The sequence below is a fragment of the Neolamprologus multifasciatus genome, chromosome 20 (genome assembly GCF_963576455.1).
Source record: "Neolamprologus multifasciatus chromosome 20, fNeoMul1.2, whole genome shotgun sequence".
Classification (NCBI taxonomy): domain Eukaryota; kingdom Metazoa; phylum Chordata; class Actinopteri; order Cichliformes; family Cichlidae; genus Neolamprologus; species Neolamprologus multifasciatus.
This window is the reverse complement of record NC_140458.1, coordinates 5,607,536-5,634,221: the sequence shown is the minus strand read 5'-3', so window position 1 is coordinate 5,634,221 and position 26,686 is coordinate 5,607,536. Positions and strand designations below refer to the sequence as shown.

General features: G+C 38.7%; 1 protein-coding gene and 2 long non-coding RNA genes across 5 annotated transcripts; 2 read left to right on the top strand and 1 right to left on the bottom strand.

Annotated features, from left to right (window-relative positions):
• The first annotated feature begins 717 nt into the window (after positions 1 to 717).
• Positions 718 to 8,104, top strand: LOC146494216 (uncharacterized). The gene is made up of 2 exons (XR_014871584.1): positions 718 to 1,124; positions 4,569 to 8,104. It is a non-coding gene; the product is annotated as an uncharacterized LOC146494216 (long non-coding RNA).
• hnf4a (hepatocyte nuclear factor 4, alpha) lies at positions 3,006 to 26,284 on the bottom strand. 3 transcript variants are annotated; one of them, XM_085146250.1, is made up of 10 exons: positions 26,136 to 26,284; positions 7,395 to 7,569; positions 6,941 to 7,035; positions 6,342 to 6,448; positions 6,110 to 6,265; positions 5,487 to 5,574; positions 5,228 to 5,380; positions 4,847 to 5,083; positions 4,567 to 4,689; positions 3,006 to 4,106 (listed from the first exon to the last, which is right to left on the bottom strand). In XM_085146250.1, exons 1-10 carry the CDS (start codon positions 26,179 to 26,181, stop codon positions 3,964 to 3,966), a joined length of 1,323 nt encoding a protein of 440 aa, XP_085002376.1. In that variant the 5' UTR covers positions 26,182 to 26,284; the 3' UTR covers positions 3,006 to 3,963. The 3 variants fall into 3 exon arrangements, with proteins under 3 accessions (XP_085002376.1, XP_085002374.1, XP_085002373.1); XM_085146248.1 differs by lacking the exon at positions 26,136 to 26,284 and adding an exon at positions 20,055 to 20,508; XM_085146247.1 differs by lacking the exon at positions 26,136 to 26,284 and adding an exon at positions 8,669 to 10,722.
• Positions 10,935 to 25,365, top strand: LOC146494215 (uncharacterized). Its single transcript, XR_014871582.1, has 2 exons — positions 10,935 to 11,730; positions 15,523 to 25,365. It is a non-coding gene; the product is annotated as an uncharacterized LOC146494215 (long non-coding RNA).
• Positions 26,285 to 26,686: the final 402 nt, after the last annotated feature.

The following is a 26,686-nucleotide window of genomic DNA, read 5'->3' as shown; positions in this document are numbered from 1 at the left end:
GTGAGGGGGATTAACTTTTAAATACCATAGCTTTACTTCAAATAAGAGCAGCGATACCCCACGGCCTGACACCTTCATTATCAATAATTAAACGTCATTATCATATTTTGTACCAGTAAGCTGCCTCTGCACAGTAAATGTACAGCAGCACAAAATAAAAACTGTTAAGTGCCTGAACATTAGAGTAAGTGTCAGGTACACTCACAAACTGCGCAGTTTAGTAAGCAGCTCAATTTCACTAAGTTTAGCAATAGATGTGGGAACATGATGTTCCCAGATACACAACAGCGGGATGCTCTCCAGTAACTACCCAAGACTGCAAACACTGCATGCATTCACTCAGTAATGAGTCACAGCGCCAGAGATTCTCAGCTAATACAGCCTGAGCCTAAACAGAGCATATGTCCGGATAATGACTGAATACTGACCAGAAAACGGGTCTAACGGTAGCCTTCAATGACAGACATAGAGTGCTAAAAGGCTGCTGGTAAGTGATATATAAATTGAGAAAACATCCGCAAAGATCAAAGCTACAAAAACCACTGTCAAAAAAATCACAACGGACCTGTCAGGAAAATCCCTCTTCCGGGTACAGAGCCGGCGTTAGCTCATTGGTGCTTTTGTAACACGTGATGCACTGCGCCGATGAATCGTGCGTCTTTTGTTTTGATGCCGATGCTGCGTTCAAGTTTCATCGGAAATTAAGCAAACCTATATGTCAAAAAATTAATAGCGTGACTGTTATGTGAGACTGTTGTGTTTCAAATTCAAACGCGATCTTGAAATATCCAGCTTTTTTTTATTTTAACAAATTACAAACTAATTCGTTTCAGGATTTACTAACATAAACACGCACCTGGGTACCTGAACCTCACATCTCTAAATCCAACAGTAACAGAAACGCACACTTTTCAAACACTGTTGTTTGATTCAAGCACCAGGGAGGTAATTTTATAGCTCTGGGGTTTTATAGCTGTAGGCTAACGTAATGATCTCATACTTGTACGCAGGTTAGACCATCCTCGTATTGCATTTCAAAGCAGTAGATGGCAGAATTTACCTTCATGTTTCCGCGGCTGCTTCCTTGCCACTGTAGGCTTCATGTCGTCTCGGAGGCTATGTAGGTATACAATTTTTTTTAATACAAATTTTACATTTGGGATTCGTTTCACTACAGGATTGATCATACAACAAGGGGTTGGTGTTTTGTTCTTTAAAAAATGCAAGCAATTGACTAAATGTCTAATTAAAGGGGGCGAAAAAGAAAGAAAATATGGATATGAGCTTTAGGCTAATGTCCACTACTTGTGTCAAACCAATTTAACGATGATGTATTGTGATATACATCCAGGATATGTTAGGTATTGTGCTAAAGAGAGAACCAAGAACATTTATTTCTTTTAAAAATAAATATGTTCATGGTGACAAGGCGAGAGAAATGGTTTGTGGCCACCACATGTAAAACCATGTCATTTGTGAATGTTGGCTTTTTGTTGCCTGTCCAGTGCACTTGTCATCACTTTCACTTGCACAAATCCAAGTAAAATAGTTTACACAATAGTTAGACAACAGTTAACAACAGTTCAGCCTTCCTAACCAGACAAACGCCTGTAGTTTAACTGACATCATGTTTGTGTATTTTAAAATTGGCAAAATAAAGTGTAACTAAAACTTAAAATTAAAGGGTCTTGAGAACAAAGTACAATATGTGCATTGTGATAGAGTGGATGTGGAAAGCATCAAAACATTAAACATAAAACATCAAACATAAGACTTCAGTAAAGCGCAAGCACCTTAAAGCTGCACTTGAGATGTTGCAGATATGTGACTGCTAACCATGTGACATTAGCTTTTCTTTCATTTTGGACACTTTGGAATGGTGACAGTGTACAGTCAATTGAATGATACCCCAGTCAGACAAGCTTAGAGACCAGCCGGTGACCATCTGGCAATCACTGTTCATGAGAGGAAAATCAGTGTTCCCCTACCAGTTGCAAGAGGTCGCCAGCAGTTGCTGGGAAAATAATTGCTAAAGCCCCTAGTCAAAGGTCTAGAGACCAATCAGTGACTCTCATATTTCCCCAGCATCACACCTGTTGCTAGGGAAAAATGTGTATTCCCTAGCTGGTTGGAAAAACCTCTTTCTGATTGCTTTGGTTGCTAGCATATTGCTGTGGTCCCCCATAGTTTTCATGGGAGTGACAGAGTTGTCTACAAATATTGCCCAGTTGCTCTTAGAGCTGTGGTGAAACTGTGGCAAGTGCAGTATAAACTGGAAACCAGGACCATTCACCTTCAGAGTTAAAAGCTGCACCTTCTAAAACATGTTGACTACATCGCTGATGAACAACTTTTAATTGGAAGGCAAAAGTCTCAATTTCTAGTTTGCATCCCACTCACAAGTTGTACTACAATTTTTTGCATAGTTAGCAAAAATTACAGGCAACCGTGGGAATCTGCTTGCAACCAAAGCAATCAATATGTTTTTGTTGCAGGATCTTGTTTGCAACAGATTTCACCCAGCGAGAGCCAACAATCTCCAGAAAGTACAATTTTGTTTCCTAGAAATCTCAATAGTTATGTCTCACCAATGGTCCTGTTGATGCTCTCATTATGGGCAGTAATATTAAAAGTAATCCTCCTCCTAATACTTCTATTTTTGTACTTGTTTTGAATGTAATGCTTTGTTTCCATTGCAAAAAGTAAAATGAGCTTAACAATAGCACACACAGCATTCATTGTTTTCTAGATGCAGTGCACAAATATATCTGCATCTCTCTATCTGGAGTCAGCGCTATCTGTAATGATTTTATGGCAGCTTATCAGCCTGAAGTTGCAGTAGTCTATCAGGGACCAAAAAGCACTGCCACGTTGGACCTAATTTTATTTTTCCACCAGAGACTTCCCATTTACCTTTGAAAGAATGTGTAATGCAAATGCAGTGAATTCCTTGGTGGCCACTTCTCTTGTGACCGTAGTATAAATACGTAGCAGAAAAAGCAATGTAAAAATAAACCGTAAGATTTATTAACTCAACTTCACATTGTAAGGCAAAACATTACCTGGTTTTGTAAGGCAGTACAGGTTAAAAGGCACAATTTATTCCATCAGTTAAACCATGACAAAGTACTAAACAAAACAAAACAAACAAACAAAAAAAATACATACAATATACTTTTAAAACCGAGCACAACATATTATTGGGAAACTTCTTTAGCATGTCTGCCTGTGACTTTTTAAAAGTCTGTGTGTATACAGCCTGCCAAACTTGGTTATACTGGAGTAAATTTTAAAACTTTAAATTTCACTCCTGTAAATATGCATATCCCAGTGTATAAAACAAACCCCATATATTTTAGTTTTGCCACAAAATATTTGAGAGCAACTCGAAGGAAAAGCTGAACTCTTTAGAGGAATTTCTTTAGCTTTTTTTTCCGAGTTCATTTTATTGTTAAGAAACATAAAATAAAAAATAAAAAGTTAAACACTAAATATACGACAGTGTAAGGCCTGTTGTAACATTCATGAAATACTGACATGATTACTTTGCCATTTCTAACATAAGCCTTACTGCACACACCGAGGACATGCATAGGACACAATGGAATTGAAGTTACCCAATAATGAGCTATAATATACACAGCAGTGTACTTCTAAGTGTCAGTCTTACAGAAAGGCAGTAAGCCTAGAAGATTACAATGCTTATGGTTTTATCCGGCCTTCACTGAACCATGAAGCTCAGCTGCAGCTGCATACATGTACAAAGTGATGCCTGAAAACTCAGGCTATCAATCTGTAAAGACCACACCTGCAGATTTTTATTATAGATATATATATACAGTATTCAGCTACTTTAGGGTTCCAGTCAAGTTAACAGCTTCAATGCTGATTGTGTATAAACATACATGTAAAGACCCTGGTTTAATTAGAAAAAAACTGAAGGAATAAAGATTTAAGGGGTTGTTAAATGGCCTCCTGTTTTGTAATAGTTGGTTGAGGGATGGAGGTTGGCTGCTTGGGAACAGTGGCTATGACCCCCTGAACCATTTTATAATGTTCTGAGCTGGAGGCAGCGGGTGGAGATGGAATTGGGGTTTCAGGAGTGGCTGAAAAGTAGAACACAGAGAGAGCAGTTACTAATGTGGAGAAACTGCAGCACAAGCAGGTGAATATTTATTATCTTACAGTATGACGCGGGGGTAACACAAGATTCCAATAAGGAATAAGCACTTTTGTGAAATTTGTCGGAGCATTAAATATGCTCAGAAAGCATAACAGAAGTTTTCTTTTACAAAATAAGCCAGATTAGTTTCTGTGAACAATTTAGGGGATTATTTTGCCAAGCCTATTTGGCCTTCCACCTACCTGACTTGGCTGCACATGGAGCTGCGTGAGGAAAATTTGATGGGCTCTCTTCATTAAAATACAACTGATTAATGATTGCGATCACCTTCATTAGACTTGAAGTTTTTACCATATGTAGCAATAAAAAACCCTGACAGTTTTAAGCTAATTGCAGACACCAAATCCTAAATGTAGCCATGCATTAATGTATTTTGTGCTTACAGATTTGACCATTATGGATTGGCGTTGGCATATTGCTGGTCACTATAACATTGGTGCTGAGGTGCTCCTGAACCAGGTGAGGATGCAGAGAGTGAGGTGCATGTGGTGCTTCATTAGCAGAACCTGGAAGAAAAACCCCAACAATTGTCAGTTAATCGTAATTTATTACTGAATAGTGCTTTGATGCAGTTCTGTCCACTTAATGCAATGCCTACAGTTTCAGAATTCATGCTGTAGTAAATGTTTGCTAAATCTATCTGTACTGACAACCATTTCTCACCTCCAAGAAGCATTTCTTGAAGCAGATTGTCAATCTTGGCCATGCCGAAGAGTTTCACAAACTGGATCTGTTCAATCATTTGCCAAGTGATGCTCTGTAGTGTCGGCAGGAGCAGGAGAAGCTCTCCAAAACGGCCTCGAGAGTCATATTGCCTGTCGTTGATGTAGTCCTCCAGGCTCACCTGGACCTGGTATCGCATCCGCTTGATCTTTCCAGGGTCACTCAGACCTTTAGCATCTATGGGCAAATGTTAGCAAAGAGAAATGTTTTAATGACCAACATCTGTATATAATGTGGTCTAGCTGAGTTCTTCAAGTTTTCACTCAAGTTACTGGCTTGGAAAGAAGCTCAAGAATCTGAAATGTTTGTCAGCACTGGTACCTGGGTCAAAGAAAACTATGGCTTTTAAGCAGGCATATTCATTGTCATCTATCTGAAGCTCTTGGAAAGGAAGCACCAGCTCATCCAGGATTCTCACTGCTACTCTGCCCACCTCCAACTCTGGGCAGTTTCTGGGAATGATGTGGTCATTTCCTGCAGGAGAAACACATTTTGGGAAAATGCACCATTGGAATAGGGAAACAGCATGATTACATGCAATATGAGTGCGGTATCACACTGCCTTGTGTGTCAGTTTTACCTAATAAGAGGATGTCTTTGTAAAGCATGGACCTCTTTGCAGCACCGAGAAGGAGATGTTCTCCTGCATGAGCTCGAAGCAATGCCACCTGCAATGAAAGTGAATTAAAAGACAGTTTGCTATGAAATAATAACTCCTTTATGTGATACGTGTTTATATTATATAGTTCTGTCTGGGTTTTTTTAAACTCCCCTTGCATAAACCTCACTGGTTGAACTAAAATTGGCAAAGAAGGCCATCTCACTGCATCAGCAAATCAGTTACTAAGGCTCGGTGATCACACTGTTAATGATTCTGCAGTTTGTTTTTTTCAAGAAGCAGTGTGACATTAAAACCAGCTCATCATGTTCCAACTGAGGATTAAAACACATTAACCATTCTGGTTGAAAATTTTAAGAGAGAGTGATGAAAAAGCCCGTCATCCTTAGAGACTGGAAAACTATTTTCTCCTCTTTTCTTTTCTTTTTTTTTTTACTGCAGTGTTATTTGATTAAGTAACATAGTCAGTGACAGTCCCACAGCCACGTGTCCCTCAACCCTCATTATGGTTTTGAGTATACTGGTTGATGAATGACTAGAGTGTCTATACCACTGTGTGCACTCTGTCTGTGTATGGGTCTCACCTGGTCATCCAAGGGGAGGTCACAGAAGGCTGGGATGTACTTGGCCCACTCCACTAAGACCAACAGCTGCTGTTTCATGGACTCACACACATCTGTGATGGTGGCGATCTTTTTAGTCCGTATGTCACCATTGAGTATAGGAGCAGGGGATGTGATCTACGCAGGAAAATGCATTTATGAAGTCATTTGATGTCTTGTTACAGTTACAGTAGATATGAGCCCCAAACCTTACCTGTCTTGACAGTACGTCTGCCTGGATGAGTGCGTTGATGGATGGTAAACTGCTGTCTTCATAGCTGGATCTCCTGGTGCTGATTCTGTCTCGTTCGTTCTGTACAGCTAAAAAAAAGAACATTCACAGATTGATAATGTGGCAGCAAGATTTAGGTTGCATTTGCAAAGCAAAAGATAAAAGTGGAACTTTCATGCAGTTATATTTTGGCAAATGCAAGAAAAGTGTTGAATTTTCTCATTTCCTTTGTTGCACAAACACGGAACACAAAGTGATTTGAAAGAAAAATATGTCTTCCAAGGTTGTCATGTTTATCAGTATATGGCTATTATTGCTTGGAAATGTTTGCTCAGCATAAGCTGGTCAGAGACTTAAGCACTCCGTGGAGTGAACATTAACAAAGTAGTCCCCTCCTGGGTGTTGCAACACACTTAGACAAGTCATATCAATTTAGTGGAGACAGCTCAAGCTCTGGTAGTGATTTGCTGATTAAATTCTCTTTTGTTTTGTGAGGCAACAGATTCTATTGTTTTAACACTAAAAAATTCACATAGATTGACTTTTTTGACTGGTTTAGTGAAGAGATAAAAGTGATCTACCTTCTTTCTTCATGCCAGCTCTGAAGCACTTCTTCAGTCGGCAGTACCTGCATTGATTTCTCTTGTCTTTGTCCACAATGCATTGTCTGTTAAACCTGTAAAAGTGAGTGGATTAAGTTTGTTTGTGCTATCACAAAAAGGAAACTTGATGAAGGAATCAATACAAAGTGAAGCAATTGGATGCAAATTGAAATAGATGAAGTAAAAATTCCAGATGCTTTCTTTTTCAAGTAGCTTAAGCATGAAGAATATATATATATGTGTGTAATGATTGCATGCATCAACATTTAATCACAAGACTGTAATCAGAAGATTGCATTTTTAATGATAGCAATCTTTGCTTGTCTACACAGTGGCACATAACTGAGAATTAATTGCATTGGCTAGATGTCCATTGCTTTTTCATTGTCACACAAACAGTAGCAGTATTTTTTAGTTGAAGAGCTTCCCTCACCTGCATGAATACATGTGGTTTTTCCGGACGCTGCGTCTGAAGAAGCCCTTGCAGCCATCACAGCTGGAGGCGCCGTAGTGTTTACCTGTAGCTCTGTCTCCACATATGGCACACAAACTGCCTGCAGCCAGGTGGCTCGCGGCGTTCATGTTAGCGCTTTCAGCTGGTGAGGAGTCTGACATGAGAGAGAGAGAGAGGAAAAAAAAGGCTCATCAGGCCAACAGGCTTTTAGGTGATTAGCTTTAAATCACCGGAACAAGATGACCTGAAACTCGAAGAAGCGTCTTTTTTTTTGTTTTGTTTTTTAAATATGACTTTATTTCTAATCATATGCCAGACAGCAAACTTGAACTGCCAGGTTGGTTTAATTCTAGGCGTGAAAGACCGAAGTGAAGACGCTCATCAGCTCCATTGACAGCTGATCAAAAGCAGCCCTCCAGAGAACTGCAGGGATCTGTTAGCAGCCTGAGTAGCTCAGATAGCGTCAACAGAGCTCAATTGATGTAGGTTTGATTACCTATGAAAGGCAATCACTGGAGACAGTTTTTGTTTAAGCCACTCTCACAGTCACCAGAACAAAGCTGATTATCATAGAGTTTGCCATGACACATGCTAAAGAAATGTACAATGTATAAAAGTGGTAGGCTGGTTCTTGGAGAGTCACTTTTACATATTTGTTTAATGACAGAATATAATTGTGTAAATTATTTTTTTTTTAAGTTTTGTGCTGAGATAGGTCCCCATTAGGCTTCCTTTTTTTTTGCTTCTTTGGAAATTTTAGAATCAGGATCAGAGCCAGATGTCATGGGAGACTGCATATACAAATAGGTTGGTGTCACTGTAAGCGCATATCCAAAAACTACATCCATTCTCCTCAGTTTAGACTCTGTGGGAACAGACCGTTTGTAACAAGAGAAGGGTGATCATGATACTAAAGCTACCGCTTCATCACCGAATGAAGATCAATCCCCTGTAATCAGTCTGACACCACATCCCTGTGCAAGCTGGAACAGGTTAAAATCGGTCGGGCCAAATGACCCAAGTGCACTGAGAATACGACAGTCTCGTAAATCAAAATCTCTTAATGTTTTATCGCACCCAAGGTGATAAAAGAAGACCACTGAACGGGATCATCTCTCTACGAGCAGGAGCAGATGGACAAATGACCCCTTTTATCACTTCACACCAGAACTCGCGCTCTCCTCTCCTGACCAAAGTTTTAAATCAGTAAAAGTTTCAAAGTTCAAAGGCAGAGCTGCATATATGACACTCACCTGCACCCAAGGGGAGCACTTGCATGTTTTCAAACTCCAGCGTGGTATAGGCTGGGTCCAGAGCTTCGCTGTAGTCTGCCATGTCCATGTCTGCTAGTTCTTTAGGCCAACAAATTCTCAACTACTTGACAGTGGGACAGAAAGACTTGTCCAAGAAAGTAGTGCCCCCCTCCTTCTCCACCTTCCTTTCTCACACCCCCACACACCTCAGCACACCCCCCTCCTTCTTTCTGGGTCTAGCTCCGCCCAGTGACAGGACAGCTCCTTGGCCCAGTTGAGTGGTGTATGGACCTACTGGTGTTAGAGAGGTGAACAGTGACTGACAGCAGAGCTGGTGTCCGTCTCTTCCTTCCCTCATACCACTAACCAGAGAAGAGGTGGAGTGTCCGTCCGGTTGATGGTTAACCAGAGTGTTCACTGGTGAATCACAGGGTTGTTTTTTTTTAAGAGATAGCACAGCTTTGATATCTGCCATCGCTGCATGTCAGTAATGGATAAACATTTCCTCAACCTGAGCTATGTCAGTTCACTCCTACTACATCATTTGACACCATTTTGAACTATTCATTTTATGGCTGACACTTTCCTTGCATGCCCATATCACATGCACACCAATTAAAGCTTGGATATTGGTACAAACAAAAGTGCCTGCAGAAAGACCTGGAATAAGGCGGAAAGTAACTAATTCCATTTTTTTTTTTAAATTTTACAAATTTTGAAAGCACTTGAATATTTCTGTTTGATGCTACTTTACATTTCTGCTCCACTGTGGAAAAACATTACAACTTTTTTCTTGCCCTTTAGCTCAGCAGCCCCCCTTTGTCTCCCCTCTGCAGGTCAGCCAAAACACTCAGAGGCTGCCTTCTGTTGCTTAAATATTCAGAAAGCTTGTATGACTCCAGGTCCAAAGCTTCCCACCGATCCTCACGGATGCTCCTCTGCACAGATAGAATACAAAATATCAAAACATTCCTCTGGTTTTGTTTTTGATATTTAATATTAACTGAGGCTTATTCAGGAATCACTCCATGACAACAGACATAGTTTCCACATCAATATATTACGGAAGTTATTAATTATTATTTTAAACAGAGGATAATTAATTATATCGCCTAACTGTTTATAAAGCAGTTTAACTTTAGAGCCAGCTTGATTACCTTGACCTTGAATAATTGCACTGTACTTTAATGAGATAAAAAGTAGAGGAAAAATACTGATAACCACAATCAAATAAAATTAACCACCATATTCAAACATACTTCCATGTGTATTACATTGCTTGGAAATCTGAGTTAATTCTGCCATAATTAGCGGGGAAATACTTGCTTAAGCACAAATGATGCCTTTATGTAAAAGCCGTCATTGTTTGCTATAATACAAGGTTCACGTGAGGCTTTTCCAAAAGCTCCAAGCTTGTTGTAAAGGCGTCTGCTCCTCTGAGAGACAGCGTAGATGACTCAGAGGAGCCTAAAGAAGCCTTTTAGAAAAATAAAAAAAAGTAATGATGGGTCAATTAATCATTCTTTACAGAAATTTTACATTTAATGCTACAAAATATGCAATAAAATGCAGTGAAGTGACACCGGCTTGTTTTACAGATTTATTAGTTGTGGGTAACATAAGTGGGTATAAAAAAAAAAGCATGAGCAGACAGAGTGAAACTTTTAGAAATGCACAAACATACGCAATTCTGAAACTGAGATTTTTAAAGGTAAACAGTGACCAGAGTTAATCAAACATCTGGCCCCCTCTGCCCCCGAGGGTGGAAATAGTTCAATCAAAACCTGAGTTACAGAGTAGAGAGGCCAGCTTGATGCCTAGATTGAAATCTTTCATCCAAGCCACCAACTTTTGCTCCTATCCAGTTGTCTCTTACAGGAAAGGCCTTATTCATGACAGCAATACAATGCCAAAGCACAGTCTGCACACATTACAGCAGCATGTCTCCCCAGTAAAAGAGTCCATGCTAAACTATCCAATCAGCAGTCCACATGTATTATGAAGCAAAAACTAACACAGAGGAACCTGTTAAGGAGTTCATTTAAAAAAGTAAAGCAATTAATCTCCTCAGTTGTTTTCTATTTACAGTTATTAAAAGAGGTGATGATACGTAGTATTAATTATGCCTAGTGCAAGCTTTGTTTTTTTGTCAGGTTTCAACATTTGATATATTAATTTTGTCCAGTTTTTTAAGTTATAAGTTAAATCATTTGAAAATCTTTTTTTTTTTTTTTTTTTTTTGCATTTTACAAAGTATTAGTGTTTACTAGATAATTTCTCTTTTTAGATCCATAAATATAGAAGAAGTATTACGAAGCCATTTCTAAGGCTCTGGGGCTCCAGTGAACCACAGTGAGAACCTTTATCCACAAAGGGAAAAAACTTGGAACAGTGATGAACCTTCCCGTGAGTGGCCGGCCTACCAAGAAAAGCATCAACGACTCATCCAGGAGGTCACAAAAGAACCCAAAAACCTGCAGGATTCACTTCTCCATGTTAAGGTCGGGATTCATGATTCAACAATAAGAAAGAGACCAGGCAGAAATGGCATCAATGGGAGAGCTTCAAGCAGAAAACTGCTGCTGACCAAAAGGAACACAAAGGCTCGTCTCACATTTGGCAAAAAACATCTTGATGAACCACAAGACTTTTGGGAGAATCTGGACTGATCTGGAAAGTTTGAGTCCTGTTACATCAGGCGTAAAACTAACACTTTCATAAAAGAACATCATACCAACGATGTGATGGTCGGGGCTGCTTTCCTGCTTAAGAACCTGGACGACTTGTTGTAACTGTCGGAACCATACTTTCTGCTTACCAGAAAACCTGAAAGGTCATGCACGCTTGAGTTATGCAGCAGGACAATGATCTGAAACACTCTACCAAAAAATTTTGAACCAGCAGAGTCAATATCTGGTCCCAAATCTGATTGAGATGCTTTAAAATGACCTTAAACGGGCCGTTCACCCTCCAGTGTGGCTGAATTACAACAATTCTGCAAAAATTAATGGTTCAAAATTCCTCCACAGTGATGTGGAGGAATGTGTGGATATAAGTAGTAAGTAAGTAACATTTATGTAACTCTCCTCTGCAACTCTGCACTGTCATTACTCTGGCAGTTTCACTTTATATCCTACCTACAGCTGATGACTCTCTACTTAAAACTCAACAGTTTTTTGCTCAAACCGCATACATCCTGATGTCTTCGGACAACTGATCCGGCAGTAGCATAGGCACACTTAAAATTTCTTTGGAAATTTTCGCTATCTAGTTTATATAGCACCTTTCAAGACAAACAAAGTGCTTCACGAAGAAACACCAGAGCATTTCAAACAAAAACAAACAAAAGGTTAACCAAACACAATTCCATTGCATGGATCTTAATAAAGGAAATCATCATCTTAAAACTGCATTTTGTATTTAGTCAGGCTATTTTTGATCTAATATTAACATTAGTTAATGATCTGAAACATTTGATTGTGACATATACACAAAACCTAAGAAATCAAGAAGGGGGCAAATACATTAAACACTAAGTGTAGTAAATCTCATGGTTTTCCTGTACAGTGTAAACACCAGATGAGTAGAAGTTGATGGTAATTTAAAAACTGTTCATGAGTATTTTATTTAAGCCTCATATACAAAAATATTTACTGTATAATGTAACGGTTTTCATTGAATGTAACTACACTTTAAATTACATGTGAAGGCAAATGTGCCACTTTTAAACTGAAAATAATGCAGCATTGGTCATTAGGCACATGTGCACTCAATGAATGATTTTCATGCCCAGAATCTGATTGTTTACATAAATAACTTTTGTGTTTGCGCAAATCCAGGCTCATCCTGCAAGTCACACAGCAAACAAGAGCCTTGTATTTGCAGAAAAAGTACCTAGTACATAGCAATAGGTCAACGATCTCAGGTTCAGACGGACCTCAAAAGCACTAAAGCCCATGTAGGTGAAGTTGTTAATCATGTACTCAAATTATACGGTGGGCTCATAAAATTATTTTTCTTCATGCAGGCAAACATCCATGCCTGTAGGCTTCTGTGTGTGACTGAGAGATGATTTGCTTAATGATCAATAAAACCCCCTCTTACTAAGAGCCAATCAGAAAGGAAAATGGAAGCAATCAAGTTCTGATTAAACTACTGTTTTTCTGAATGTCAGCAAAGGTCACAGATTTACATTCACGTTAAGCTTTCATGCTAATTAGACACTATAAACAATGCAATTAACTTAACATAGACCAATTATCAAAAAATGATTAGCAGCTTTGTGCACACTCCCACAGTGTGCACAGGTGATTGTTCTGTATCAGACTGGAGCATGTTCTTTCACTTGTGTGTGCAGAGGTCATCCATTACAACATTGCTTCATGTTCGATCCATGCTGCTCTTCTGCAATGCCCATATTTGCTCAAGAAGTGTGCTGATTATTTCAAAGCAGTCAAAGAGTGGGGAGAGGGGGAAGAACTGATGATTGGAGAATCAGTGTGGAGCTTTGAATGAGTCACTGCAGCAAATCTTATCTCCCCCTATCATTAAAGTACTTGTATCATTGCTGCTATCTTAAATTTCTGTGAACTCCTCAAGGAACAGTCGTATATGGGACTATAAAATATAATCTGCATGGTTATAGCTTTCTTAATCATAAACCCACAAACTGTTTTGATATGTTAGAAAGGCTGAAATTCTTCCGTGACTTATCTGTGATTTGTGTGTGTGTGGGGGGGGGGGGGGGGTGTTTTAACATACTGTACATTTCCTCAAACTGGACTGACACGTGCAGCCAACATAGGCTCTCTGGGCAGCTCATGTTCTTGCTGATGTCAAATTCTAATGTAGCCACTATAATTAAATTAATTAATTAATTAAAGACTACAACTCATCTTAGGCAACATTTTTCTAAAGGTATAGTTTAATATGACTGTGAATGTCAGTTTAGCTTGTTTAGTGTAGCATAAAGACGGCAATATAAGGAGGAGCAGCTAACGCGTTTAGTTAAAACATCTCCGGTAGCTATGCTGATGTGTTACTAATTTTATTTCATATTGCTCATACAGTCATTCAGTCTAATGCTAAGAAGTAAATCATTCATTATTCATTAATACTGGTGGTAAGAAAATGCTATATAGCTGTGATAAAACAGCTCATTGTGTCAGTGTTCCTGGACACAAATTTCCTGCCCTTGTTTTCGTGTCCCTGAAAATAATGTTTAGTTATTTTATTTATTAATTTAGAAAATACTTGGATACAGCCACATGTACATGGGATTTTTAAAATAGTAAATTTCACTTTCTTTTTTTCTTTGTCCATCTAAATCAGCGGTCTCCAACCTTTTTTGCGCCACAGACCGGTTTATGCCCGACAATATTTTCACGGACCGGCCTTTAAGGTGTCGCGGATAAATACAACAAAATAAAACTAGTACCGGTACCGAAAAAAAGAAGATTTATTCATAACACACGTGAAAAGACCCAGGAAAACCGAGTAAACGATAAAAACGATAACAAAATAACGCTGAAAACCGATAAAAACCCTGAAAACTATACATTTCACACCTGAGCCTCAACTCTCGCGGTCCGGTACCAAACGACTCACGGACCGGTACCGGTCCGAGGCCCGGGGGTTGGGGACCGCTGATCTAAATGAAAACACAAAAACAATGTCAAACACAGCAACGGGTGGTGGTATAACCCGAACTGTATAGAAATGTTTGCAAAAATAAATGATTCGATGGTAAACAGCCTGACTGTAAACAAGGAAATGAAGGTGCAATGATGAGTTTCTGAAAATCTTAAACCTGGACAAAGTTTTTCAAAAGCTTACATTTCTGGTTCAAAATGGCAATATACATAGAAAAACTATATTTACCAAGATATGCGTGTACATGGGAAAAGGGGCTAAGTTTATAGGCTAATGTAGTGAAGTATAAAGTCATACAGCATGACAATTCATTGTTTCCATGAACTTGAATAAATACACATCTTTTAGGTAATTATTTGGGGGGTTTTACACTTGTATTATTTTTCCAGTGTTTTTTCTTTTTTTTGGTTTGTGTATTTTGTTATAGTTAGCATGGTGATGCAGTAAAGAAACTGTGCATTCACATGCTTCAGATGGTCATGTTTCCGTAGTTTGGAAACATTCTTCTGACTTTGTTGTATGTTGTTAAGTGATAAGAACACACGTGTTAAAAGAAGATGTGTTATTGTGTGTTTTATTGCTGTTTTATTACACTGAGCCTTCAAAATACATACTGTTGGCTGCTTACAGTAAAATATTGCACTGACCTGACCTGTAGGATTATTGCAAATAATCTAGGTCACTTAACTCCGACAGCAATTGTTGTGCTAAAACTGGCTACATTTCCTCTCCAGGGCACTCATATGATCCTTTATAAATAGGAGCAAAACCACCAAGGTCAGATTGTGTAGAGTTCTGAGAAATTACAAAAAACCAAGAGCATCCCAGACTCTGCAGGCCTCAGTTCATGACAGTGCAGTTAGGGAAATGTTGAACAAGTGTGGCTTGTTTCGAAGCTGTACTTGTGCAGGTAAAAGCAACGCTGCATCTGAACACACATTTGGTGAAAACACATCATATCATCACAAACATTTCATACTAGCTGTCAAACACAGTGGTGTAGTAGTAATGATTTGATTTGGAGCCACAGAATCTGGGCACCTTGCAGACACTGAGCCTACTACGAATTCTTGTGCATACCAAAGTATTCAAATTAGAGGTCTCCTGTGCATAGAGACAGTAATTGCAGGTACACCTGTTGTAAACAGAAGAAATCAAGGTATTGCCATCCTGACTTTAACCTAACTGAAATGTTGTGGTAGGACTTTAGGAGAGCAGTGTGAACCAGTTCCTGCACAGAGCAATGAAGCAACATTATAAAAAGGGTGAGCCAAACTTCTTCTACACTTCTGCAGTTATATATATTATAGTTATACAGAAAATTATTACTTTAAGCTATTGCTGCTAAAGGTGGTTGTGCAAGCCACTGAATACTTATTGTATGCTTAATTTTCACTTTCTTTTTCTTTTCTCAATGTTAGGAGCATAGATAAGCCGCAATGGAAACTTGTGTGCATGTGTACTGCATGCAAAACAACTACTATCAGGTAAGTGCCAGAACTTTAAAGCCCGGGGTCAAGTCATAATGCTTGTGGTGCTGTAATACTCAAAAAAAATCTTTATGACAATTCGAACCCCCCAAAAATACAATCAGTGACTTCTATTTCAAATATAATCAAGAATGCGAGATGTGTAGTCAGTGATAACATGATAACTTTACTAGTTATTTTCCAAATTGCTCAACTCCATTTTCCAATAATGTTCACATGAAATGGCAAGAACTGCCAAACACCTCACGAAGCAGTCAGTGATTGAGTTAGCATGCTAACATTGTACCTTTCTATGTAGAGATGCTAACATATTTGAAGACTTGGCAACAAATCTCATTCTTAAGGCTGTTACACAACCAGGTTCCCAAGACAACAAGCCTAACTTGGATTATACATGTGATTTTGATTAGGTTTTTATTACCATGTTATTGCCTCTTTAAATATAGGAAATTTTAAAACCATAAACAAGTTAAACATTACTAGTTGGGTTCAGTATGTAGCAGAATGTCATGTGTATTAAATCCTGACCAGATATGGCTACAATGACAGTTACAATAACACACCACTGTTGTCATTTGTTTCTATTGGTACTTTAGTACCGGAGTTGTGTTGATGTGCCGGGACCAGATTTACTAGGCAATTGTGATGCAACAGTTAACAAAACCACTCAAAACAGTCATTCATCAACAGTAATCACATTTACATGTGTCAGCTTAAGCTTATCAGCAAGTCAATAGTGTGTGATTCAGCTACATGGGGGCAGAATATGCATACAATTAATGATTTTTTTATTTATTTGTCTTGTAGCAGCTTTTTCTCTGGTTGTATTAAATGCTGTTAAAGGATGATTGTCTTGCTTTGTTTTTTAAAGTAGTCAAATGCAGGGATTGTTTGAGTGCTATTTATAACAAAATATAATGAAATAAAGTGAAATAAGTGAGGAAATTTTTCTTTTTTTAATGTAGTGAACAGAATATAAATAGAGTCTTAAGCCGAAGCTGAATTTTGATAAAAGCTGCAGCTCAGCTGGCAATGGCCATTTGACTTTTAAATGAAGTGGGAGGCTGCCATGTTAAAATGTGATGGGCCAGACTGAGCTGTCTTATAATCAGTCACCCAAACTCTTGCCCCGAGGCTAAAAGTCAAAGGATCGCTGAGACCTGATGTAATACATGTGTGATTCTCCCCTTTGAAATTTCAAACTCCAGTTTGTGAACAAAGTCCTGTCTATCTTCTGAATAGGAATCTCCGACCACTGACCAAACTCCATTTGTAACCGCTGCCTATTTGTACCTTCTCCTCAATGACTACATTTCATTTCCCCAAGTCCGATCTCAAAGGCAGGCGGCAGGGAAGCAGCATAATAAAATCAAAATGCAGAAACCAGCAGCTGGGAGGAAAAAAGACGAACGTGGTGGCCTGGAAGAGTTAATAAGATGTGGAATATAAACTCTCCGGGGACTTATTTTGCTTCTTTCAAAGAGAGCTTCACCTTAGTGGAAAAAGCAAGGCATAACCAGGAATGTGTTGATGTTGATAAGAGGAAAACAGAAGGAAACAATGTGCTGGCTGCAGCAGATTTAAGGCCGGCAGAAAAAGCCTGCTGCAGTAGATGGAGGAGATAGGTGAGTAGAGTGTCATGGCAAAGACCTTGTCAACAGATAGCTATCTGCAAATAACACAGCTTATGCAAGCCCGTGTGGTTGAGTGGGGGAATATCATATTTTCTGGGCTAGTGGAATATTCTGTTCCTATAATAATGCAGATTTATCATTTAAGCAGATTGAATTACTGTCTTGCATCATTTTCTGATGGTTTTATGTGAGCATGTTTATTCAGTAAAATTGTGTTGTGCGTTACTCCCGCCTCTGTAGTGGAAATTACTTTGACAAAGCTCATATAAATATCTTATTTTTCCTTTTTCCTGTCAAATATTAGCATTCTACTTACACAGAGCAGATAATGCGATCTCAGAGGCCCACGAAGCCTTAAAAGCCAGTTTGTCACCTTTATTTACACAGCTTTTAAAGTTTTGTGCTAAAATGACAAATCGGATTGCCAAAGAAATCCTTAAAGAGCCGTCTTTATGTTAATTAAAACGATTTCAAAGTTTTATCATTTAATGTTGACAACCACTCTCAGTTTACTTTTAAGTTAACTTTCTGAACGTGATTTTCACCAGGGCTGAAATAAAATCTTTTCAGTGAAAAAGCAGGCAAGTCATCAAATCGCCCTCATGATTACTGTTTGCTCTCATGTAATGATAAACCAAGAGTGTCTATTAGTTGTGTCATGATATTATAAGAGGTTAAAGATTTAGCTAATAAATTAGATAGGCTGATGGAAAATTATATTACAGTACCCTTTTCCAGTTTCTCTTTGTGACTTTTACCCACTTAGCAGACCACACTGTATTTCTGTTTAAAGGCACTTTACTAAGGTGTATTTCTTTGCAGATATTAACTTAGGCCACCAGTATTTCTTTATCTCAAAGATTTATTAGGCCACTCAACCTTTCGCTACGTCTTTTATAAGTATAAAACTGAAAGCGACACACTTTACAGAAAAACAAATTGACAAAAACATGTTTATACGTCAGTCAGACTGAAAACCTCAAGTAGCCCCTGTGCACTAAATAAGTAAACAATTACATCAATAAACATGAAGACCTATGCACTACGTAAATCAATCACAGCATGTGATAAGGGTCTGTAATAATTAACCCTGTTTTGCTGAAGATTCATTTTGACTGCTTTTCCAATCCCCTCTGTCAGCAGCTCTGCTCGGAGCACCTTTATCTCTCTAGTTCTCTATAGGTCCTTCAGTGAGCAGCAAATCAATAGACATTTAACCTACACAGCTCGAATAACAAGACGTGAAGTATTCAGCGCTGCCCTGTCAACGTTAAGTCAAGAGTGCTTTTTGCCCAGCATCTTAACTTGAATTGTAATGAACACAGTACGCACAGAGTGTTGTCTTTATTTAGTAAGACGTTATCATCACAGCATCTGTAACGTCAAAGATTTTTTTATTGTTAAGCGAATTAACTCGGTGAGCTCATTTTTCTCACTCATGTTCTCATTTTAGTCCTTCTGTCTGTCACTGAGGTGACCTGATGTTCTCATTTATGCAGCACCTTAACAGGTCTGTCAGGGGTGGTGAGCAAAGTACTGAAAGTGTGGAGTAACAGTACCCTCACCAAGTGAAACAATACTCCATTCTCGTTATGTTTGAGGAAATTCTCCGCTTTTTAATTTCAGTAAAAGTAGCCACTCCACGGTGGAGAAATACTTTGTAACAAATTGCTACTATGGTGCAGTAGAGGATTACTTGGTAACAGTTTGTTGGAATGGTACACTGGAGAATTACTTTTTAACAAGGCGTCACAATATAGCACAGTGCACTCACCTTGTTATAAGTGAAAGTACTGTATGAAGTGCACAGGAATTAGCATCAGCATAGTTTATTCTATAATAATACATTACATGTTTTCTTAAACTGTAACTGCAACTAGCAAATAAATGTAGTGCCATAGAAAGTGTAGTGGAGTAGAGGGAAAGCAGCATAAAATATGGAAACAATGTAACCTCATCGGGTATTTTGCTAAATGAATCTGCTAAACTATGTGAAATGCAGTCAAGTGGAAAGTACAGTATTCCCATCTGAAATTGAGAAGAGAAGAAGTCATATGTAGAATTAAATGAAAAATTCTCAATTGACGTTAAACTGGAAGGAAGTCCAGGTGGTGGTTAAGCATGGTTTGCTTCTTTCCATCACTAGGCCCTCTACTTATAGTCCAGTGTTTGTGTCAGTGCTGTTGCTTTCCATCAGTAGCAGGTAATATGAAATCATTGCTCATCACTGCCATCTTGTGGACATTCAGCAAATCAACACTTAAATCCACTTCTCTGTTAACCAGGTTCTTACTACAGTAGTTGTTTAATGCACAAACTGTTGAAGCTCTGAAACGTCCAAAATATTCATGATAGAGTCAACTTATTGTGACACATGTTCAAAGAAGCAGCTCTGGTAGGAATTAAAATACCTTTTTTTTTGTCAAAGCAGCTTTGCAGCATGTTTCTTTTGAAAGCCTCGAGCAACAGTAAACTCACAGTACAACAGAATATTGTGTTCATTTTCACAGTACTGTCTTCAATCTCCCAGGGCCTTTACCTCAAATATTTTAACACACACACAGCAGGAAAAAAAACAACTAACTACAACTAAGTTTATGTGTCTTTTACCTTTACCCGGGTTGGTAAAGTGGAGGATTCCATCCTGGCCATACATCCCTGGGAAAGCTGAGCTCTGACAGTGCGCCGACCAGCTGTGTGAAGGCCCATGAGCCTCGTCGCCTCTCCCAGGCCCGGCCAGGCTGAGGCAGGCTGGGAGGAAAAGCAGCTACTGGATAGTGTTGTTTGCTGGGGCCACCAGGCCGACTGTAAGGGCCCAAGGCACATGGGGATAATCCCCTAATGCCTGTCACAATGAGATTTGATTGGAGACTTGAACACTCGGATTATTAGTATCAAGAGAACAGTGTGTAATACCTGCTCTCCAAACAGGTTGCTAATTGGGCTTTCTGCCTCTGTTAAATACCCAAGAGGCACACTGAGATTTGTTAAATGTCACATTTGATGTCAGCACAGATTAAGTTTCATTTCATTAGCTGAGTGGTTCCTTCACCCACTAATGTAACTTTAACATAATACAAGCTTCAGCTATTTATATTATTTCACTATACAAAGGGTCATGTCCCAGCATAAGGAAAAACACTTACAAACTAGCTAAAGGGAAAGATCAACACAAAGTTTTAAAATGAGGTAACTGATTTATCAAAGTGATAAAAGGAATGGAAAAGAAAACAAATATTTCATGGTGGCAAAAGTGGACATTAGATAAGCCTTGCTAAAAAGGGCTTTTCATTTCATCACATTATGGCTCCTTATGGAGAAAGCCCACAATAACTCAGTAATAGCTGAATGATTTTATCTGTGATTTGAGTCATAATCTGACTCAGACCTCATAAGTCTTCTTGTGCTGTTAAATCTTGCACTTATTACATAATGTGCAAATGCTGCAGGTTATTTCTTGGTTATGTCTGACTGAAGCTGTGAGGAACATTAAAGTCAAAGTGACACATGTCTGAATGACAGAATGCCATAATTTGACCAAGAGCACTTCAATTTCTGTAATTTAGTTTGATTCCTCCAGACAGTCTTACCACATGGGCAAAGTAGGCATGATTTTTGATTTTTAAGAGTGTGTGAGTATCTGTAAAAGCCCTACATTTGCAAGTGAGAAGGCCTAGATGTAAATAAAAATGGACAGAGGTGCAGCCAGAGAGTTTTTATAGGGGCAAACAGGCAAACATGTTAATAATTTTTTCCCCCAGGCAAGTCAAGTGGGCCAAATGTTCAGGTTTGGTCACTTATTTTGACCATATTTATGGACATACTATAAACTATTTCTTGTTTTTGTGTATTCATTTTTTTTTTATGTCACAATAATCTAAATAGTGGCTGGTTCTTGTTAATATGTGCGAGACCATCAGCTAGAGAAATTGTAACACGGTTTGAACTTGAAAAACAGTTTGTAACAATATGATGTAACTCGATGTAACTGTTAATAGGAATGTGGCTACAATACTAGACAATACTAATCTTCCAGTGTTTTGAGAGAGTACATTAGCTGTACATGTATAAACTGTTAAAATGATTGCTTCAAACAGTACTTTCACTTTGAAATAAATACTGACCAGCAAATGCATCTGTTTCTGTATTTGTTCTTTTTTTAAGTGTTTCCTTCATTTTAGCTTTGCTCTTTAGCTCTAGACATAGTTAAATTATATAGGATTATATCGATTTGACTCTTCAGTAGCTGCTTTTCCACCAGCTCACTGATTGCTTTCACTTTTCGAAGTAGGCTAACGCAGCCAGAGGACCCAGGTGAAATCCATGCAGGTACAGAGAGAATAATTGAACTTCAAACAGGCCACAGCCAGTTGCTGAACCAGGAGGCAACAGTGTTAATTACCAGTAGCCTGTTTTGTTAGGAGGACATCTCCTCAGTGTACTAATTTTTTTTAATTTTACTGCAAGAGATTGAACAATTACAAACTCTGCTGCACATTGCAGTATTAAAACTTTTCATAGAAAAGTTCATTTTTGACCTAGAAACATTATCTTGAAGCTGCCAAAGCAATGGCCACATCAATAAACACCAAAAGCAACAAAAAATGGCATTTCCCTGTCCATACTAACTCCATCTACAATGATATTTATAATCCAATCCAGAGCTGCAACAAAGCTGTAAATGAACTTGACTTGTTTATAACCTAGATTTTATGACATTGCTTCACCTGAAACATTAAATGCACGACTGAAGCAACGAAAGTGGCTGTTCTGCCACCAACTTTTGAAAAATGTAACACATTTTTGGACAAAATTACTTCTTTAGCAACCTATCAGTAACAACCTCTGCCTGTAACAGAAAGTTTCATTATTCAATTTGTAATAATAATAATTGATAATTGTATAAATTTGAACTTTGTAAGCATTACTTTGTTTATAGTTCATGCAGAAGTTACGAGAAGGTTAAACCTTTGCATTGCAATGTGTCAGTGTTTAGAAGTACTGTTTTTTTTTTTAAAAGATGGCTTTATCATGAGAAATCCTCATCTACATGCCAGTACGATGACAAAAAAAGAGTGCCTTGAAAAATATTTTGTGTGTATAGCTTTATGTGTTTAATGTAGAATGTGCCCTGCTGTCAAGTCTTTCAGCTTTTTAGGCAAACAGATATCTGCTGAGGGTCTGTTCAACGGCTGTTGTCATGTTTGCATTCACCAAGTGTCTCTGCCCCTCTGCAGGGCTTGGGAGTTTGTCCAGGCTGCGACCGTTAAGCAATTAATCCCATGTGTCTGACACAAACTATGTGTGTTCTATGAGCTATAAGTCACCTTGCTAAGAAGGTTTGTCAGCTTGTGCCCGCAGCTGAGTGTGAAGGAGTAAGTAACCTGCTAAAAAAAGACATAATTTATCATAATATATTTTATCATCTTGATAAAATCTCAGTAGGAAGCAGGCTATTTTCAGGATGTGGAATTATACGGTTTTGCAATAGAAGTAACATGAGCAGAGGTTTGTAGCTTGCTTGGACAAAGAAGCATAGTTTAACCTGAGCTAGGCCAAAAAGAAGCTTAAACTACGCAACTGCCAAAGAATGTATTTATAACATAAATGTCTGGGTTTTGGAAGATTTGTCAAGCATATACTGTAAACAAGTCCTCTCAGAAAAGCTTATTATTGTATTCATTAGAAGTCAGTAGAGTCAACAGAAAAGAAAAAATAAAAGGTTTTCTGCTTTTAATGTTTGCTAGTTCTGTAAATTAGCAACCAAGATTATAGTCTGCATTGACTCGATAGGGTGTAGCTTAAAGAATCACTTTTCGTAGCTTTGCTTTTGTCAACAAATCATATGAAAACTAAAACTGTATTTCTTAGTAATTCAGCCCCTCCCCAGCCCGTCTGTGCTGCTTAGTCACTAGAGACTTGGTGGAAACTTTAGAATATGTACATTCATAAATTTTAATTTAAGTAAAATATAAGATCTCTGTGCTGTATTTTTTTTTACTTTTTTTGAATAAAACTTGGGGTTTAATGTACATTTGGTGAGTTTTGAGGCAGCAAACTATAAGTCTGTGTGTCAAGTCAGAAGTGACCAAACTTCTAAAAGCACAATCATACTTGCTTTCCTTTTTTCAGGTACCATACATACCATATGCACCATATGTATTGAATAGGGTTGTCAGAAAAGTTCCTATTCAGACATTCCCATTTCACATTCAGTTCGCATTTGCAACAGCATTGATACCAGCACTGCCGTCTTCACCTGCTCCAGATGACACACACCTTCACTAAGTACCCAGGTGCACAACCTTTCCCCCCTTAGAAGCTGAACACATGAACAGTAGCACTACAAACACGATGAAGCATCTTAAAGACTCACGCCTTGGTCGTTATTACGACTGTTGGGAGGTCAGTAAGTCTCCCGTTTTAACAACATTTAAGTATTAAACAGTTATCTGAAGTGTTGACTTTGCCACTGTCCGCATTAACATGAGCCATTTAAGTATTAGCAGTTACCTGCAGGTAGCAACTAGCGGCTATAATAAAATGGTAATGTTAATGTGGTCTTGTCTGTCTGTAACATTAATAAACAGTATAAATTTAACAGGATAACACAGTTAACTGTAGTATTATGTTATTAGGTTATTATAAAAACAACATGAAAATCTGAATTTTCGGATTCTGAACTTGTCATCTAACACACACACACACCGAATGCACTGTGTTGTTGAGGAAAATGTGAGGACAAAGAAGTTGATATTAAGCCACGATGAGCCGGTCCTGTTGTTTCTAAAGCCGGAGAAGGAGGAAGCAAAGATTCTAGGTTCATTCAAGTCTCCGAAAAAAGCAGCAGCACGGAGAATTTCATACTTTGAACCAGGAGTTAAAGCTGTATCACAACTGCTTTCATACATATGTCAGGATGTCAGGGGGGCAGTTTGAACTCTTGCTTGCAGAGTTGGGACCACATCTGAGGAAGGATGAATCGTTTCAGAAAGCTGAAGAAAAATAAATGCTGCAAATTCGTCCAGTGAAATTACGCGGTCGGTGTGACTTCAATCCAAAAAATATTTTTAAAGCACAAAATATTCTCACAAATTTTACACATCTGATGTGTGAAGCCTTCAGGGTGTCAGTGGAACTTCCATATTACGGTCACCTAATGTGTCTTCAACTGTGCTCAAGATCAAGGTCAGATTTTACTGAAACAGGATTCATTTGCTGTGGACACGACTGTGAGCCTGCTTAACTTCTCAGTAGATTTAAATTCTCATGACTTTGTGCGATACAACCACTGACAACAAAATGCGCAGCTTTCTTTCTGTGTGTCACGCATGATGATGACCTGTGACTGTAATTCTAACTGACAAAATAACACATCAAACAAAACTGTATAACTGAACAAAATCATGATGCTCATCGTTCTATACAGTTTCTCTTTATGCTGCATGTACGATGTCATAATGAAATGAAATCATCTAGAGATTTATGCCGTAACAAAACCCCCTCACAAAACATGAATTATAAATATAATTAAATAAAAATATTTTCCTGTCAGCAACTAAAATAGCAGCCTGGAAATCTTATCCCTGTCGCTTCACTCTTAACTGAAATGGAAAGGTAAATGGAGCTGGATGTAAACCGGCCAATGCAGAGAAAATTTTGAGAAGCATGGGGTGCTCATTTGAGAGATTAGTGTTAGTATATTCCCAGTTAACTAGCCCATAGGGGGTTTGCTTGCCAGCTACAAAGTCCTAGAAGCAAGCCTGGCAGCGACAACCTTGAAATACTGCTGGACACATATGTGAGAAGTTATTTTCACTATCTGAACTAACTTTCACTTCAGTGGTCACTAGGACTGAAATGTATGAAAATATCACCTCCTTCCTTTGTACAATTCACCTTTTCTGTGTAACTGTTCCTTTCGCTGAAAAAATAGCCTACATATAGCGAATTGGCATAGTGGCACGAGAAGAAACGGGGAGCAAGGAGGGAAGGAATAAACAAGCGAAGGCAGACTTAAAACAATGGGCGGATATTTTCTTTTCTCATTTGGCCAGAGCTTTATTTAAATGGATTTGCATCCCTGTTGTGACATGCAAATTATTATTGAATGACCACAGAAGCAAAAACGAAACTCCCACCAACTGCTGCATCAGACAGCTGGTGTGAGATGATGCCGAGTAAGGCCTCTCTTGAGATGGTTCAAAACAGCCATAAAATAATGCAGAGGCTTGTCACAGTGTCGTAGTGAGGTTAAAATGTCCGTCTTTTTATGGATAGTGTAACTCTACAGAAAGAACTCCATACAAAATATCCAGTCCATGAGCACAGCTTGTCAAACAGAGCAAGCTTAAATCGTTTCAAATCAGCCTGTGAGCCCTGTCACACTCACTCTCTTACATCTCAATATCTCTGAACCATCATCTCCATCAGGCCCAGCTCCCATGGCCTTTTTTTAACGACCTCCATATCTCTGACACACCTCCTGGATTACAGCCGTGTGAAAAAGACAGACATGTATGGTGGTGATGTTTGCACCCTGAATCCCTTGTGATCCAGCAGAGCTCTGGAGCCAAGCAGCTGCTGCACAAAAACACTGAACAAGAAGCAAAAAATAGGCAAGCAGCTGCCATGCTTAGCCTCTTTTTAAACTAGTCGGCCACACGGATAAAAGCAAAAGTGTGTACTCACCAAATGGTTCCATACTTGAACTGACTTGTGAGTTTACATTGACCATGTCGTCCTCTCCTTCCTCCCGAGCATATGTTTTAAATCCACTATTTTTCTCCCCTCACCATAAGGTGTAAAATGTGGAAGTCTGGCGCAGGGTGCTGTAGTGCGAGAAGGGTGTTGTTGGTGCAAGGTAAGGCCGGTGTTGCTGCTGTTATCTTATTGATTTTCCTAATCTGGGCAAATGTGGGTGGGGAGGTTAAACAGTAACCAGGCTCGTATGGACACCAATCTATATAGCAGCTGTAGCTATGGCAACATGATGATAGAAACTCAAATAGACATAAAGTTATTGTGCTCTTTTCCCTCTTTCTCATCACCCGTCAGCCATTTCTCAGTCGAAGATGAAAATTGTGTAAGAATAAGAGTTTATGTAAAATAGAATGAAAGAAAGAGGGTGGGGAGGGACATAAAAGACAGAGGAGTGGAGAATGTACTGAGGGTGGCAGCAAGCATACTGTATGACGAGTGACATCATCAGTTTTGTTTTGACTGAGGAGAAAACATTACTG